The 16,259-nt window shown below is 42.9% G+C and overlaps 1 protein-coding gene across 13 annotated transcripts in view; it reads left to right on the top strand.

The window, feature by feature from the left end:
• Nucleotides 1-16,259, top strand: part of PLCB1 (phospholipase C beta 1) — a 432,352-nt gene that overhangs the window by 131,267 nt on the left and 284,826 nt on the right. For 12 of the 13 annotated variants that reach the window (XM_048060933.2, XM_048060934.2, XM_048060932.2 and 9 more), the window contains one exon: nucleotides 4-76. The exons of the other annotated variant lie outside the window; for it this stretch is intronic. In XM_048060933.2, the coding sequence (XP_047916890.1) occupies nucleotides 4-76 (73 nt within the window). The remainder of the gene's footprint in view (nucleotides 1-3; nucleotides 77-16,259) is intronic. 13 annotated transcript variants of the gene reach the window in all.

The following is a 16,259-nucleotide window of genomic DNA, read 5'->3' as shown; positions in this document are numbered from 1 at the left end:
CAGGTCAAAGCGGGAGAAGCCTGCAGTTTTAAAAGAAGGAAGCGTGGTGTTCAGAGAGCTGAATGCCTCTGGGCAGGTGAGTGCTTGGGCACTGCGTGGCAGCCAGCACCGTGCTGTCCCTTGCACTGGGATCGAACCCTCCGGGCAACTAGATGCCCCCCACAGGGGCCCTGGCTTTGAGGAGTACCTGGAAAGGCTGACATCAATTTCAGCCCACCTAAACTCCTCAGCCAGCAGCCCTAAATTGCAGATGGGGTCTGTCTGCTCACCATCCCAACAAGATCCTGCTCAAAATGCTCTTCTCTCCAGGTTGTGTGAACTCTTGCTCCTTACCGGAGCAGGGTCGAGCCCATCATGTTATCTCGCCTATGGAAGCAGGGACAACAACTGCTGGTGGCCCTCAGCCTGGCCTCGAAGCATGGCTGGTAGTTGGTGGGTGCACACTGCCTTCTTCCCAAGGAAGTTGTGCACTGTACACTGCCTGACCGAGGTGTAATCCCTGCATAAACACCGTGTGCAGTACTGAACTCCGCTGCTGCTCTCGGCTGTGTACCTACCCTAAGGTTATTAGTGTGGCCCTGTGTCCCTGCAATCTCTCACTTGGGGACTGCAAAAACTGGGCAATATCTGACCCTTTGTCTTTACAAGTGACATGCAAAGAAAGGTATTAAAACAGGGCTTCACAGTTACCCTTCGGGTTTGTTTTTTTTTTTGGTAGAGGTGCAGTTCAAAGCAGAATGCACACATTTGTACTGTAGTTACTACACAGCAGTTTATTACTGGAGCTTTTTTTGGTCTGCCACAATTTACAAGACTTCTGTTGCCATGCTGGCTTAAAAACGGATGTTCCAAGTGCAGCTTTGCCGAAGTTCCTCTGTCCTCCAAGAGTCATAGCAGACTCGGTAAGTCATACAAGCTCGTTTCTCAGAGGAATTATTTTTGGCCGCCTTCCTCCATTAGCACTACCAGTACTTACACCATTTATTCCGGTGGGAGCTGTGCAACTCCCACACCTAGTGCATTTGCAAATTCCAACCTGAAGCTTGCTGTTATTATCACTAGCTAGAAGATTCGTGCAAAAAGGAGCATGGCATGAGTGAAAGCAGGGCAGATGCATCGAGATGTGGTTACTTGCAAAGAGCCCTGAAAACAAGTGAAGATGGACTTTGTTTCTTGTCATGTATTTGATAATGAAACTACTTTAAAAAAAAAAAAAAAACTTTTCACCTTTCTGTATGAAAAGTTTTGGCTGTCCCAGGAGCAGAAGAGGGAAGCTCAGATGTAGTAGGGCAATAAACTGCAATCTGCCTAATGCACCATCAGCTAACCTGAGTGAAAGTTAGGACCTGTGGCTATTATGTGGGTTCATCATATGACAAATATGGCAATGTATCACAAATTTGTCACCCTGCTGAAATGTCACGTTGCTAATTTGTCAGCTCGGGCCCCACCATGTCCCTGCATCAGGCGGAGTTTGACTTGTGAGCTGTACCTGCGGTGGCAGCAGGCCAGCACCCATGCCGTGTCCTGGGCAGGCACCAGCCCCTGCTGTCACTGCCCACGGTGCCATGGGCTGTTTGCTCCCGGCTGGCTGTTCCTGCATCTCCTCACCGCCCTGGGACTCGTGTGGCTCTTGGGCATCGGGCTCTGAGGCTTTATCTTCCTGTTTTGGGAGGGAAAGAGGGGTTTGGCTGCAGATGGATGTTGCGCAGAGTTGCATGTAGCAGCGCCGTGCTGTTGCCCACATGCCAGTGACTCCAGCTGGGCTCCTGTGGGCACCTCCACAGGACAAATACACCAAGAAAAGAGAGACGTTTCCCCTCTCAGTGTTCCTGAGGTCTCAGAGGTGGTTTGGCTCTACTTAAAACATGGGCCCTCAGGGCACTGATTTTTTTTTTTAATTTTTTTTGAAGCAAAAAGTGTGATGTCAGTTCTGTTCTGCACAGTGGTACAAGTGGGATTTTGCGAGTGCAGGTCCAGGTAACTCTGTCACTGTAGATTAGCTTCATAGTAAATGCAGAAAACAAAGGATGTTGAGTTACTGAAGGAAATGTGAAAAAAGTCTTGAGCCCACCCAGGAGTTTTTTAGTGCTAGCCTGCCATGCGCTTTCTGCTTATAGAGAGATGTTGCTGCAGTGCCGCTAGGAATGTAATTTCATACTGACTGTATTATTTTTCTCCTGTATCTTGCATCTGCATCACTTAGTAAATGAGCTTTAAATAATTATGTGGTGAAGTCCTATCTGGCCTTGACAATCAGACTGAGACACTGCAGTAGAAGCAAACCAAAAGAAGAAACACCACCATAATCATAAATAATAGACATTGACTGGATCTGCCAAAACTCGCAATAAAGAAGTCTTGCCTTAAGTCTTGTTCCTGGCATATAGATTTAAAAAGAAAAAAAAAAAAGGAATCCAGCAGTGTGCAGTATAAATTGAGCTGCCATACATCAGTGTTTGCCAGCTAGACTTTTTTTTTTCCCCTTGATGGAGCTCATCTCAATCCCAAAGGTAGAGGCAAGCTTCTGAAAGCATGCAGTCACTGCAGACCACGGCCAGCACTTTTGCATGCAGTAGAAATCCTGGCTGCCTAATACAGAAATCTTTTTTTTTAATTATTATTATTTTTTAAAAAAGAGTGTAATATAGGATCCAAGCTACCACTTGCTGTACATCCTTTGGCTGAAAGTCAGTACTTTGGCTTTACTGGCTGTTCTTGATCTGGGCTTGTAGACTGCCCAGAAGGTTACATGTGAATTGAGTAAGCAGTGGCAGTACGGACAGCACCTCTGCATGGTGCCTAAGCTTTCCTCTGATGAATTCTGCCCTCCCTCACGTAGGGTGCACTTCCCCCTTTGCATCTCCTCGCCCCTGCCTGGTCCAACAGCCAGCCCTCTCCGTGACCACCACAGCACCAAGTCCTGGCTGCGCGACTGGGCTGAATGACAGGGCAGGTCCGGTGGTTTCTGTGTGGGAGCGATCCTGTTACTTCTTGGACGGACTCTGTCTCCAGTCTCTGCTCAAACTCGTGGTGGAGTCAAGGGAGAAGAAAGCTTCGAGGAGTCTCACTTCACTGATAGTGCAGGCTATGCTGTGAATTAAGGCTATAATCTGCAGAGGAGTGGTTGCAGTTTTTTATGCCAGTCCTTGGAGAATGTGAGAAATTATAAATGAAGGTTGCAGTCTGATTTATATACGTAATTTCTGTAATGTATTTCTGTGATGCTGCAGAGCTAATTATAGATGACTATAAATACGCTATTGTGACCCTTTTAAACATTTATTTTATTGCTCTTGAGGAAGCAGTACTAAGTTTAGTAGGCTACACTGAATTATTGACCTAACAAATTATAACCGTGGACTGCTGTATGGTATTGACATAACAGATTGTAATGCCGTCTTTAGAAGTCATTACAGAATTTAATTCGGGGCATGTTGAACTTTGAGATTTACCTTGGGCGGGATACTGGCTCTGTAATGTGTGGGACGTATGTTAACCTGTGTGCATAGTGGACAATTGTTGCAATGTCTTCCATAAAAGCCATAGAAATTACTTAATAAATTCAAGTCAGACTTTTTTTTTCATCCCCTTCTGCTCAGGGAGCTGTAAATGCAGATGTATGAAGGCCCTCTGGGAGTGGCACTTACTGCCACCATTTTTAGAACTACATCCGTTTTCCTACCAGGAACAAGCCTAGAAGTTTTCTGACTGGTCAGACCGCTGGGCTGCCCAGTATAGCAGATAGCTGTGTTTCCTGATGTCATCCGTAGCATTCTGGAACCAATCTCATTTTGAGACTGGAAGGGGAGAGCAACAGGGACTGAGTGCGTAGAAGCCTCAAAGGAGAAGTTGCCCGTACGCGTATGCGAGACGTGTTCAGCACCAGCGTGGGGCTGGTTCCTGGGCAGGGAAAGGAGGGGGCCGTGTGTCTCCCGCCGCCACCTGAAGCTGCTCAGAAGTTTGTGGGGTGGCAGCAAGTCCCTGCAGCACCACAGTGTGCCGGCCGGTACAGGGTCTGTGCTGTGAGGTGAGCTGCGTCGCCAGCCCCTGCAGTGGGTACAGGATGCATGCTGGTGTGGTGCATGGTGTGCTTCAGGAGGTGCTGTGTCTTGTCTTGAGGTCAAAGCATCCTCTTGGGCAACTGCTCGACGGAGCAACGTGCGAAGACCATCATGAGGAGGAGCTCTGTATTCCAGGGAAACGCTAGGAGAGTTTCTGTAGCCAGAGTAAGCGGTAATGCTCTGGCTGTATGTCTAAAGTTTCCCTTTTAAATCCATTCAGGAAGCATGAGTCTTTCCTGTTTCTTCATACTTCATGGCATTTTGTTAGCCTCGGATTCTGATGGAACAGAAAAACCCTTCAGGAGCAAATTGATCTGGCAGTAGAGGATGTTGAGAAATGCACTCTGCATTGCTTCATATTTCATCAGGAATTATTGTTGGGGGGGGGAAAGAAGATGAGCAGATTCCTATCCCTGTAGAGTAAATATAAACCAAAAACAAAAAGTGCCACCTCTATTTCTGAAACAAATGGAAGTGGTACAGCCAGCCTGCAATTTTATTTACTCCACTTTTAGTGTGGGGAAAACTATATCGTCAATAGAACCAGAACAACGTTGCATTATTTAGGCTTTTGCTTGTTAGTGGATCATTCAAAATCTTCTGAGAATGAGAGGCAAGGAATTATTTATGAGATGATCAAATGTAGATACTATATCCAGGGTGGTAAAAAATCTAGATGGATTTATTTGGGGAAGGTTAGACAACATGTTACTCAAATATTTAGAGGATTTTTTCCAAGCTCAAACAAATTAATTTGTTAAACTAAAACAAATATTTAAAATAATGGAAAAAAAAATCACTCCTACTGGTTCTAAAACAGTTCTGTGGTTCTGAACATCCAAACTTCCAGAACACCTTGAACACCTGAAGTAGGATCTGTATTCCTGCTTCAGTGCCGTAACTCATGGGGATGTGCTGGCTTGCGTAAAATCAGCTGCTGAAGAGTTCTGCTGTCTTGGGAACGCGCTTGTTCAAGAAATTAATCTCATGTTTAATCTGGTTTGATACTGTATCTTAATTTGTTTTGCTGCTGCAGTAATTGGCTAAGGTTTGCTTATTCATAAGGATAGCTGCAATTGTAGCTTCAAGGCTAATTTCAAGTTTCATAGAAAACCTCAGCTCCTTCAGCTTTTTAATTGGCCACGTTACTCTGTTCTTGTTTAATTGAGGGAGGTAAATAATCCCTTTGAAAAGACTGAGACTACTGAGAGAGATTAAGCCTCTACCAACATGAATAAAAAGTTAGTTTAAAGGACAGATAAACACTATTAAAAATTAAAAGGCTCTTCAGTATTGAAATAGGTAAATCTTGATCTCTACTGGCATGTAAAAACAGATTTTCGGAGAAATTAAAGTTGTTTCTGCAAATTTTTGTGAAAGAAAAATATTTGCTTTAGAAAAAGAAACAGGCATGCCATTACATGTTTGTACGTCCACAGCACAAGAGTTGTTAATACACAGATTAGCGCTTTGAGTCGTTCTTGGAAGATCCTTAAAATTTGTAGTCCAGAATGAAAAAGAAGTAGTAAGTTTTCTAACATCATATATCTGCATGAGGGATCTTTTTTTTCTTACTGGGCTAACACAGTAAAGCACTTGGACTGAGATTGGTAGGAGAAAGTAGGCTGCGAGTCCCTCTGCCTTTTTTTTTTTTTAAATTTAGACAATTGCAACATGTACAGCAAAGCTCTTAAAACTCTTCATGCGTGTGAACAATAGCAGAAGACAGTAAGAGCCATGTTTATGTCTAGACGTTTTTCCAGTTACAGTTCATGGCGGATCAGCTGTTGCTGTCAGAGGGTCATGGCCAAATTGGCCTTCTTAATTTTGGCTTTTAGCTAGCTAACCGCTCTACAAAACCTCTGCAGTGAAATTGAGATGCATAAGCTTCTGTAATATCAGGCATTGGCTTGGGTAAATTAATGAGATAACTTCCTCCAGAATGGAAAAAAACTCTTCTGTGGCAGCATGGATTTGGATTCCCTTAGTCGCATTGAGAAATACCTCCAAGTGTGGTCCAATGAGTCTAAAACCAGAGTTCCGGAAAGCAGCTGTTTCACATACCCAACAATTGTGTCATGGTTTCTGCACATTTTTAGGTTTGCCCATTTTGAAATAAAACACACTCACTTCGGTCACCCTTGACCAGGCTGGGAGAAGCTTTGGTTGATTTGCTACAAGTGGTTTCATTTAAAAGACCCTGCAAAAAAAGTAAGGGATCATGGCCAAATGGGGCCTCTAGTACATTGTGCTTATTGGTACCCTCAGAAGGATCAAGAGAACCTGAGAGTCCGTTTGGTTTAATTGGAAAAAGTACTTCTCATCAAATACGTGTACACGTCAGGAGAGGCGTGCCTAAAATCTGCTGTCCCTCTACATAACTCACTCCACATTTATCCTGTAATTCCCATACAGCAACTAGGTCTTCCAAATAACATTAAAAAAAAAAAATCTCCAGATAGAACCCTAAATATCACAGTTGTCATGATAAAGCTGCAAGAGTTGGCCACCAAACGTAAACCCAACCTTCTAGCAAGTTCTGTTTATTTACTCTCTCCCTTGCCACGAGTCTTGTAACTGGCTTAGCCGTCAGACGATTTCTAATTTTGAGTGTCTTGTGTCATCATCCCTACTGTCCTGATTTACAGCCAGCCTGGCTGGGTTTTATGGGAGGGATTTTCAACGGTGACCAAGCTCCAATTAAAATCTCCTCGCTGAAATGCCTGATCTATCTGATGTGTGCGTGGATTAAAATCACGGTAGGTGATTTCATTAACGCAAGCCTCTACCCACGTGGCGATCTTTGTTTTCCAAAATAGATTTGTCTGCTGTCATTGTTGTTTTTCAAAATAACATTTTTTTTCTGGGAAAAAAAATCTGCTTGCTGATTTTCCTTCTGTTTACTTTCCATAACTTTAAAAGTTTCTTTGAAGATGTTGACAGAAATAGCTGTTTCTCAATCCACGTAATTACTGAAAGAAGCATCCATTTTCGAAGTCTGCCAGGCTTTTTTTTCCCTTCTAACTAGCATGCTTTTACCCATTAACAGCACTTCTTAGAGTCATTCCGGAGTCAGCCTTGCCTGTTTTGAAAGACACACTAATTCCTACGCTCGTTTCTTTTAAAATGAAATTTAATGTGTAATAAAATTAGAGTTAAAAATGAGACACTGGCTAAAAAGAAATCAGACATGTTAAGAGATTACTTAGGCTGCAAACTCAACCACTTAGAAGTTAGGAAATGTTAGGTAAAACTTTATTTTAGTTTCCCTATGCATTTTGAGAGTAGGAGTATGAATATGTATTCTTTTTTTTTTTTCTTTTTTCTTTCATATGGGCAGATTAGACTAGCAGAATTTCTTGGTTTGTTGAAACAAGGCTGTATTTTCACAGGTCTGGTACAAAGAGCTGCAATTTGTTTGACTGTGTTAAAATCCACAGGTATTTCTGCAAGTAGGAAGGCATTAGCTCTTCCCACGTATAAGTAGTAGCTGATGTTTTTGAGCATGTAGAGAACCTATTTTGTAAACTGTTCTGGCTCACATTCATCTCCTTTGCAGAGATGTACCTTACTTCAGAAATTGTAACTTCATTAGAGGAAATTGGTGAGATTGCCCTTGCTGCTGCTTCAGGAACAAAAGCAAGCAAGCAATCCCAGCCCAGGCAATCGTCCAGCGTGGTTATTTCAGTCTGAATGGGTCAAGTTTGGCAAAGAAATGAGGAGCTGATGTCCAGGTCTTTTAATGGAGGGTGCTGGGCAGCTGCACACAGTGCTGCTGTGCTTTTGGGAACATGAAATGGGGTCAGATTAAAACCAGTCTGCCTGGATGTGAAATGCCTTTCGGGGTTGCACATTGCTTGTGCCCGTGGAAGCTGCCCCAGAGATGCTGCAAAACTGCAGAAATTGGGGAATTGTACTGTATGTTTTAGAGGCTCAGGTGTCTCAGAGGTATTGTTGCACAGCTCCACAAAACGTTCAGGTGCTAATCTTCTGCTGAAATTCTCTGTCAGGATGGAGCCCTTTGGTACTTCTCTCAAGATGTTTTGGTCGCCTTTAAGAAGGCAAAGTGTCTCTTGAAAAGCCATGAAGCATTAGCATGCTGCTGCTGGAGGGAAAGGTACTTGGAGTAATTATGCTCCAGAGAACAGAACTTAGAACATTTGTGGGGGAGAGAACAGAAGATTGCAATAAAACTAGCTGCTAAATAAGGAAACATCGTTAGACAGCAGGGCGAACCTTGGCTTTGCTGCTTTGCAGTTAACTCTACATACTGGAACAAAATATAAACGGGCAAGAGCAGAGAGTGCCCTGAGAGGAGAAAAAATGTCTTTTTGTGTGCTGTCAACAAGTGGAGACATCTCATGGATCCCAAAACCTTCTAACAGCCCACCAGACTGTTAGGCTGAGGCGATGAAATGCATGCAAAATAACAAGAGTGCTTCAGCATGACTGGGCGAACACTGAGCGCAACCATCTATTAGCACAGCCTAGGAGGAAGTGAGCCCTGTGAAGAAAAGGGCATTCTTCAGGTTGGTTAAAGATAAGAAGAGCTAATCACGCACATGCCGAACTGTCACCAAGTCTGTTGCTGAATTATGCCGGGGTCATGTTTTTGTGTTTGCCTTTCATGCTCCAAGCAGCTGGCTCCTGCAGGAGAGTAGTTGATAATTAAGGCTCGAGTGTGGTGTAGAGCACAATATTTTGGGAAACGTGGCTTGGCAAGAGCTCAAGGTCTTCAAACAAGTTGCCCTTTGCTTCATCTTTGTTTTTGTTTGCTGAATGACCCATATTTCCTCATTCAGTGTAAATTCTGGTTTCAAGTACAACTGCCAAGACTAGAAGAATTTTAGTCATGCACATGCAAATACATCAATAAAAAAATAATTTCCCAGATGTATCTGGAGATTTATAAAATAACGAAGAAGATTATGCATTCAGTTTAATAGGAGATGAATGTAAATTAAATCTTTAGAAATCCACCCACTGATTCTGATCTAGGGATACTCTTTTTTTTTTTTTTTGCCTTGATTTTTAAAATGTGCTTATCCATAAGCCCTGGGAGCATGCAAAAATAATAATATTTACAGCTTGTATGAATTAAATTAGATATCCTTACTCCCTTCTAATTAATTCATGAATATTGAACAAATAACTGTCCTAAACTCACTTATATTTACAAGGTAAGTAGCAAGTGGAGGTAATGAGGGAAATTAAAGCATGGCAGCAGCAGGTGAAGCAATGTGGGCTGTGGGAGAATGGGACAAGGGATTTCCGACAAGGGGAATCGTTTGTCTGCCACTGTGGTATGGGGAGGAGAGCATAGCAGCTGAGATTTGCTGCTGAGTAACTGCACCAGGAACAGTGTGCATTTGCAGAAACAAAATATGATTTGCCTAATGACAAAGGGATGATTTCTTACGCTGATCTTATGCACTCATCTAAATTATTCTCAAACATTTGTCAGTACGTGGACATCTTCAGCTGGTATTGTCTGCGTACTTGATCTTCCTGTAGAGGAGCGAAATGTCAAGGGTTCAACCCAGAAGGCTTTTCTTTGTGTGCGCAACTTCTGTTGCTTATTTCTGGTGTTGGCACGAAGAGCCTGGAACCAGCGGTTTTCTTTGGGATAAACTTCTACTGAAACTGCTGGAGTATCAAGACCTACTAAATAGCCCACTTATGAACTAGTACGTAATGGATTATTCTTTTACGTGTCCCTTGGTACTTCCTAAACAAAGCTCTTTGTTGGTTGGAGTGGTGAGAAGTCAAAGACTTAGCTGTAAATAAGAACAATTTCTTTAGGTGCATAGAATAAGAAGAGATCTGGATGCTGTTCAGTGCATGTATTACTTTCACATTCAGAAAAATCTCAAAGTGTATTTTTTTTGCTTTCAATATCTAGAGTAAAACAGTCCTATGTATTGCCTCTACTTTTTAGTGGAGAATCAATATTGCTCAATTCTTATTTCTTTTTAGATTGAATAACTCCTCTTCATCTCAACTGATGCTACAATGCATGGCTGTACAGACAATAACCATACTCCTCTTGGCCTTCCTTCGCTGTTCTTAGGAAGCCAAGCTCTCCTTGAATCAGAGCATGCTGCCAGGTCCCTGATCACTTGTGAAACCCCCTCTGTACCTCCTTCATGTTAAATTCAACTCTGAGTGCTGGTGACCAGAGCTTTGGATGATGCTGCACCAATTCTGGCTTATGCAATTCATCAAAATTCAGGCAATCTTCAAAGCTTCCTGTGCCAACAAAAAATTTATCAGCTTAGTTCTATATGATTTGGCTGGCAAGCCCAGGTGGGGGCTTCTTGTTTTTGTTTTACTTCCATGTTGTTATGCTCTTTTCCGCATATGATCTAAAGCTTTGCCTACCAGACTAATATGCCTACAGCTGCTTGGGTCATAGCCCACTCCTTCCCCTTTTCTAAAATTTACAAGTTTTAGTTTTTCTTCAGTTTTCAGGTTTGGTACAGATTAGATGCAAGACCAGGATGATTTGTTTAAAAATCTAGTGAGAAATTTTCATCCCATACTAACAGATATTTTAACAAAATCAGTGGTCCTGAGGGACCTTTATGTCTGGGGGAGAAATCTTGGCAACATGTCTCTTGGTGCTGTTTCAGCTCTAAATCTCAACAACCAGGCCTCGGATTCTAAAAACATTTACAAAGGTTAATTCATGACTTCTTAGCTGTCATCTTCAGTGTCGGAAGCATCATGTTACAGCGTGAGTTTCCTGTTGGAAGTTTGCCTGGATTTTGGGTTTTCCAGTTAAGCCATGCATGCTAGGGCCCTGGCTGGAAGAATGGGCAGGAAATGCACATTGTGCTACTGCAAAGTTTTCTGTTGATGATCCTTTTACTTTATTCCTGCACAGAAGTCATAGGTACACGTGTAGGGCATGTACTGATACATTGAGCCTTAGCCTTGAGACTCTGTGTGTTATGTAGTTAGCAGAGCGATTCCAAGTTCCTCCTCTGCTTTTGTTAAATCTAAATATATAAAAAGTATTTATTGCTTTAATATAAAGAAGCCAAAAGCTCCAGGCTATTAACAATAATTAAAAGTGCAGTCTGCAAACTCCTCCACAAAACAAGCTAGTCAGAAAGAACAGCATTACAGAACGGTGCAGTCCTGCCAAAAGCACCCTCACCTGATGAAAGCCCCTTCTACAAAGGTATATTACAACCCTTTAACGTGTTGCCATTATTTTAGACGCATCAAACTTAGGCTGCATGGGCAGACAAGTACCTGTATAGCAGGAGCTCGAAGGATTTGAGCTCGTTCCCTCTTGGCGAGCCCTCGCGGTGGGCAGGAGGTTCCCCTGAGCCGCACCACAGCGGCTCTGCCCCCGGTGGTGCGAGTTGAGACGCAAGTCCCTTCTGCAGCTCTTCGCTGCTCGGGGCGCTCTGCTGAAAATAAAACACTCTACTTGCTTCAAAAGGAAAGTCATACCAGTGATCTATATGCTCTGTGATCCCTTGTTGGCATGAAGTAATGGCACAAGAACATCACTCCCAAAATATGATACGGTCCGTTCTGGGAAGGCGTTTAATCATCATAATCATACATGATTGAGACTTTTTATTTGAACCGAGAAGCTTCTTAATAGAAACACCTCTTTTTTATCTGCTGCTAAAAACTTCAATTCAGTGTACTTTTCCTTGTGACTCTGGAGCTAAAAATTGCCAGGTTATTCTGAGTTATGTGAATAAAAATCAGTCAAGTACCATTATGAAGGCTGCCTACAATATGCTTTGTATTTTCTTTTGAAGCTGGTCCTCCCCCAGCTCTTTTTTCTTTGAATGCTGGCTGCACCTCGTCAGTTCTCCCTTTCCTCCTGTGGTTATTCACTCGTGTGCGTGTGGAGAGCAGGTCTGTGACAACCGTTTCAGCAGAACCAAACCCAGCCCGACCATCAGTGGTGCTTTGGTGTCCACGCAGCTCCTGCTGCCAGCTGGGTGACAAGCGAGAGCTTTTGGGGAGAAACTTCCAGCTGTACACAGCAAGCCCGAACCTGGAGAGCGGCTCCTGTAGGTGCTGGAGATCCCATTGTCTGCCCACTCATTTCTCCAAAAGCATCAGGTTGCCATCATCATAAAGCTCCTAGCTTTTGTCTAACATGTCTTTATCCATCTCTGTCACCCCTGGATATGCTGCCTGTCCTGAAAAGGTAGAGCACTGGTAGGCAGAGTGCGCTGCAAAGGGCAGAGAGGTGGGAAAGGGACAGCGCACTGATGCGTAGGCCTGGGCTAAGACAGGGAGATGCTTCTCCAGCTTTACCACTATTTTCCTTTGTGCTGCTGGGAGTTTATTTCACATACCTATTTCTTATTTCATCCTCTGGCTGTCTTGTGTATTTAGAGTGAAAGATCTTAGGGTCGTGGCCTGTTTTTGTGGAGTATGTACCGATACTCTGACTAACATGGGAAGTAGTTATTTATGTTTACCAAGCTGAGCTTATACCAACGGTGAATTTGGGGTAAAACTGCAGCTTCAGACGTGACTGAAGGAGGGGGCAGACTGAAGTCTTGCCTGTTTGGGAAATTTTCTGTTTTTCCCAGTGTGTTGCTTTGTAAATACTTAAGACTTAAGTCTGAACCAGTGAGCAGAGCCCTCTGACTCCTTGGTTCACCCTTCATCCATTTACGCTGGTTATTTGCTGAGATGAAGGCAGGTGGCAAATCTTTACTGCTGCACTTTTTTCTGCGTCACAACTATTTCTTTGGCACTAAAAGTTGTGCTGTGAAATCGATGCACCAGTTTCTAGACTGGTTAGGCACTGTCTGTAAATCCAAGTAAATGAAATTTTCCTTAATGAAGCAGCAAAGAGCTATATGGATAGATGTAGAAGGCTTGTTTTGCTTTCATTATTAAAAGGGTACTTAGCATGAAAATTCCTTCTCGTTTTTTTTCACTAATAGCCCTGTGCATCATACAAATGACAGACTATTTTCCCTGTACTATAAAATGTTGCTCTTCTCAAGTCTCCGGGGATGCATTGAGAGACTGAGCGTTATTAAGACAGTGAAAACTTTCCAGTTTGTCTGACTCTTCTATAGGAGTGCTGCAAGGGCCCTTCAGTAGGGCTGTCGTTTAACTTGGCACTTACCTTGCGAGGTCTCTGTGCTTGCAGGTCCATTTGGAGCTCGTTCCTAGAGCAGTTGGGTCAAATCATGAATACTAACTCTCACCTTTCAGGGGCTGAGGTCTTCTGACTGTTTTTGAGGTAAGAACAGTTAACTGACCACCCAGATGAAGTCTGCTTCAATTTGAAGCTTGCAAATAGTTCAGTTTGGGTGGAAAGCAGTCATTCTGTTTTAATTTTTTTTGAAAAACCTCTCCTCCCTGTGATACTGAACCCTTTGAAACTGTTTCCCTGGGGGAGGTCATCCACCATCTGACTCTCGGTGACTGTAGTAGTGCATCACTTTACTCTTTGTTTAAGGGAATGAATCCGTGGTGGTTGCTACTTCATATCCCTGTGAGGAGGGCAGCACACGCAAGGAGCTAGGAGAGGTCTGGTGGTGTTGGGCAAGTTGATGAGCTATGCCATTAATATAATTCTTTTCAATGGCTTCTTAAAAAGAGCAAGTGGGAAGGGAATTAAATACCTAGAACTTGTGAAGAACAACTTTATGCTGACAAAGACGTTGCTGTTGTCAGGGAGAGGTTTACCATTGATTTGTAATGCCTATAACTGAGCTGTGCATTGGCAGGAGGGAACATGGAAGCAGCTTCTTCAGGGACTCTCTCTCTCTAGGAGGATGCAGATTATGAATTGCGTGAGAGGACTTCCAGGAAAACACAGCACAGCCTTAGCTCAGCTCCAATTAACATCATTGGAAGTCTTGCTTTTTGTTCCTGCAGCCATCAGTGCAGGTTTCTTTAAAATCTTTCTCCTTTTCAAGTTTTCATTTGGAATGAGGAGACAAATTGCTGTGTTTTATTTAATCTATTCTTAATGATAATGAGGAAAAATTATATATTTTTAGCAGGAGGATTACATACCTGTGAAAGCAGCCTTTCTAAATTAGTGCTAAATGCTCTCTATCTATGCAGAAAATTTCAGTCCTGGAGCAATTTGAGTGTGGCTGATTTATAAGCACACTGTCAAGTCTCTGAAACCTAAATGAGGCTTATTCTATAAATGGTTGTAAATTACTGAGTTTGCCTACATACTTAGTCTGAATGTATAGGGAGATATTTATTTAGCATAGCTTGTAATTGTTCCAAATCAGATTCAAACGTTGACCTTAATATTTTCTTTCTAACATGCTATAAGGAAATTATAGTCAGTTGTGTTTTTATTTTATACATTTAAAAAATGCAGGATAAAAATGTAGTTTAGAACTGAATAGGCTTTTTTTGCTCAAGAAATGTTCAATGCTTTCATGTTCAGAAAATGTTAAAATGGAATCTCTCTATGTTAAAGAAACATTTTATTATGATTAACTGTTCCCAATAGAAGATGCTGCTGTTTAAGTTTTCGTGAGAAGTTTGCTTCAGCAATAATGTTTTTTTCCCCTTTGAAAACTTTTGCCAGATGTTGCCATCTACTAGCATTAATGGTGTTTGTTTACAAAATAATGGGCTTGGTTTTTCAAAGTTTATTATGCCAGGACTGTGTGATACAAACTTTGAAGGCAGTGTGTTGTGTCTTTTATTAGCTCAACTGGTAACATTTAGAAGAAGTAGATAAACTTTAAGGCACACAGTTTCTTCTTCGGGTTTGAACCCAGGAGCAGCAGGTTTCACAGCTAAGTGGAAAATGAATTTTCAGAGTTTAATTACTTGTCCGTCAGATATTCTGTAACCCTATGCTGCAATGGCCGTGGCAACATCATCCAGTGGTTCATAGCAGCACGCAGAGCTGTTTAACCTAGCGCAAGGCAAGGACGTCGCGACAGAAGGGATGTGGAAATGGAGGTGGGACAAGTGGGGGTTCAAGCACTGCCTGACTCTTCAACCACAGTGAGCACTCTGAGCAGAGTGGAATTATTTTTGTTCGGGACATAAGTAAAGCAATTAGATATCTGGTCTACCCGTGCAGCTGTTGCAGTGCACACCCGCTTTTGCTCTGTCTCCTTGACATAGTTTTTGTGAAATTGTGTAGGACACTTGATCCTGCTCTCCAGCCTGCTGTGCCACCGAGGGCTCTTCAGCAGAGCTCTTCAGCGAGGCCAGCGAGGAGTCCTGCTTCCCAGCTGGCGCTACGTCACGAGCAAGTTCCCAAGACAGCGTGATTCACTTGGCATCGCTGTGGGCAGTTTAAAATAGGAGTGAGCCAGATCCTCAGCTGGTACAAATTGGTGTTACTCTATTAGATTCAGACAGGCCTAACTATAAGTGCTCAAGCAGTCACTGAGGGTTGCACAATCCATTGCTTTTGTGAGCGTGTGCTCACCCATAAAAGTGAGGTTGTGCAATCGGGCCCTATATGAATACATCTCTGTCTCGGCTGCTAATTGAAAACAAACATGGTAGGATTAATAACTCACTTCTCAGGAATTTACGTATTATAAAATATGAAGGGGATCTACCAGTTGCATTAAGAGTTATTCTATTGCAAGATTAGTAAGTCCCAATAGCAGTGAGTTGGAGGTCATTAAACCGAGAGAAGTTGGACTGGTGCAGGATTATTTTTTTTTCTCAGTTGCTCTGGCTTTTGTGCCTCCTGCAGCACAGAAAGCAGTGCCCAAGCCCATGCTGAGGAAGTTGGTAGCAAAACTACTGTTGACTTAAGCAGAGGAGGGCACGGACATTTTTGCTGCACAGGAAATGGGGCAGTTTTCTGCCCGGTGCATGTGCCTGTTTTCACTTTACAAACGTCTGTCCACACTTTGTAATAGGGGATTAGGGAAATTGTCTTTTCTCTCATTTGGGAGGAAGTTGCTCTCTGTCTTGTTAATTAGTTGAGTGAAAGATGAAAGCAAGCGCCCAGGGGGCAGGGAATTCCAGGAGGTTTGGGATTTTTGAACTAAAGAATTTCTAAGAAATGGCACATTATGAATTCTGATTTATCCAGCCCCCTGAATGCTGCCTGCAAAGGCGCTTATGTGGGTGCATATCCTGCTCCCCTCTGCGTAGGTGCCATAGCCTGGGCTCTAAACTACCAGGCTATTGCTTCTGCAGTCCAGGACATACATATAAAATCTAATTATGGAAGCTGGACCATTCCTGCCT

The sequence above is a fragment of the Anser cygnoides genome, chromosome 3 (genome assembly GCF_040182565.1).
Source record: "Anser cygnoides isolate HZ-2024a breed goose chromosome 3, Taihu_goose_T2T_genome, whole genome shotgun sequence".
NCBI lineage: Eukaryota > Metazoa > Chordata > Aves > Anseriformes > Anatidae > Anser > Anser cygnoides.
This window is presented reverse-complemented; position numbering and strand designations above follow the sequence as displayed.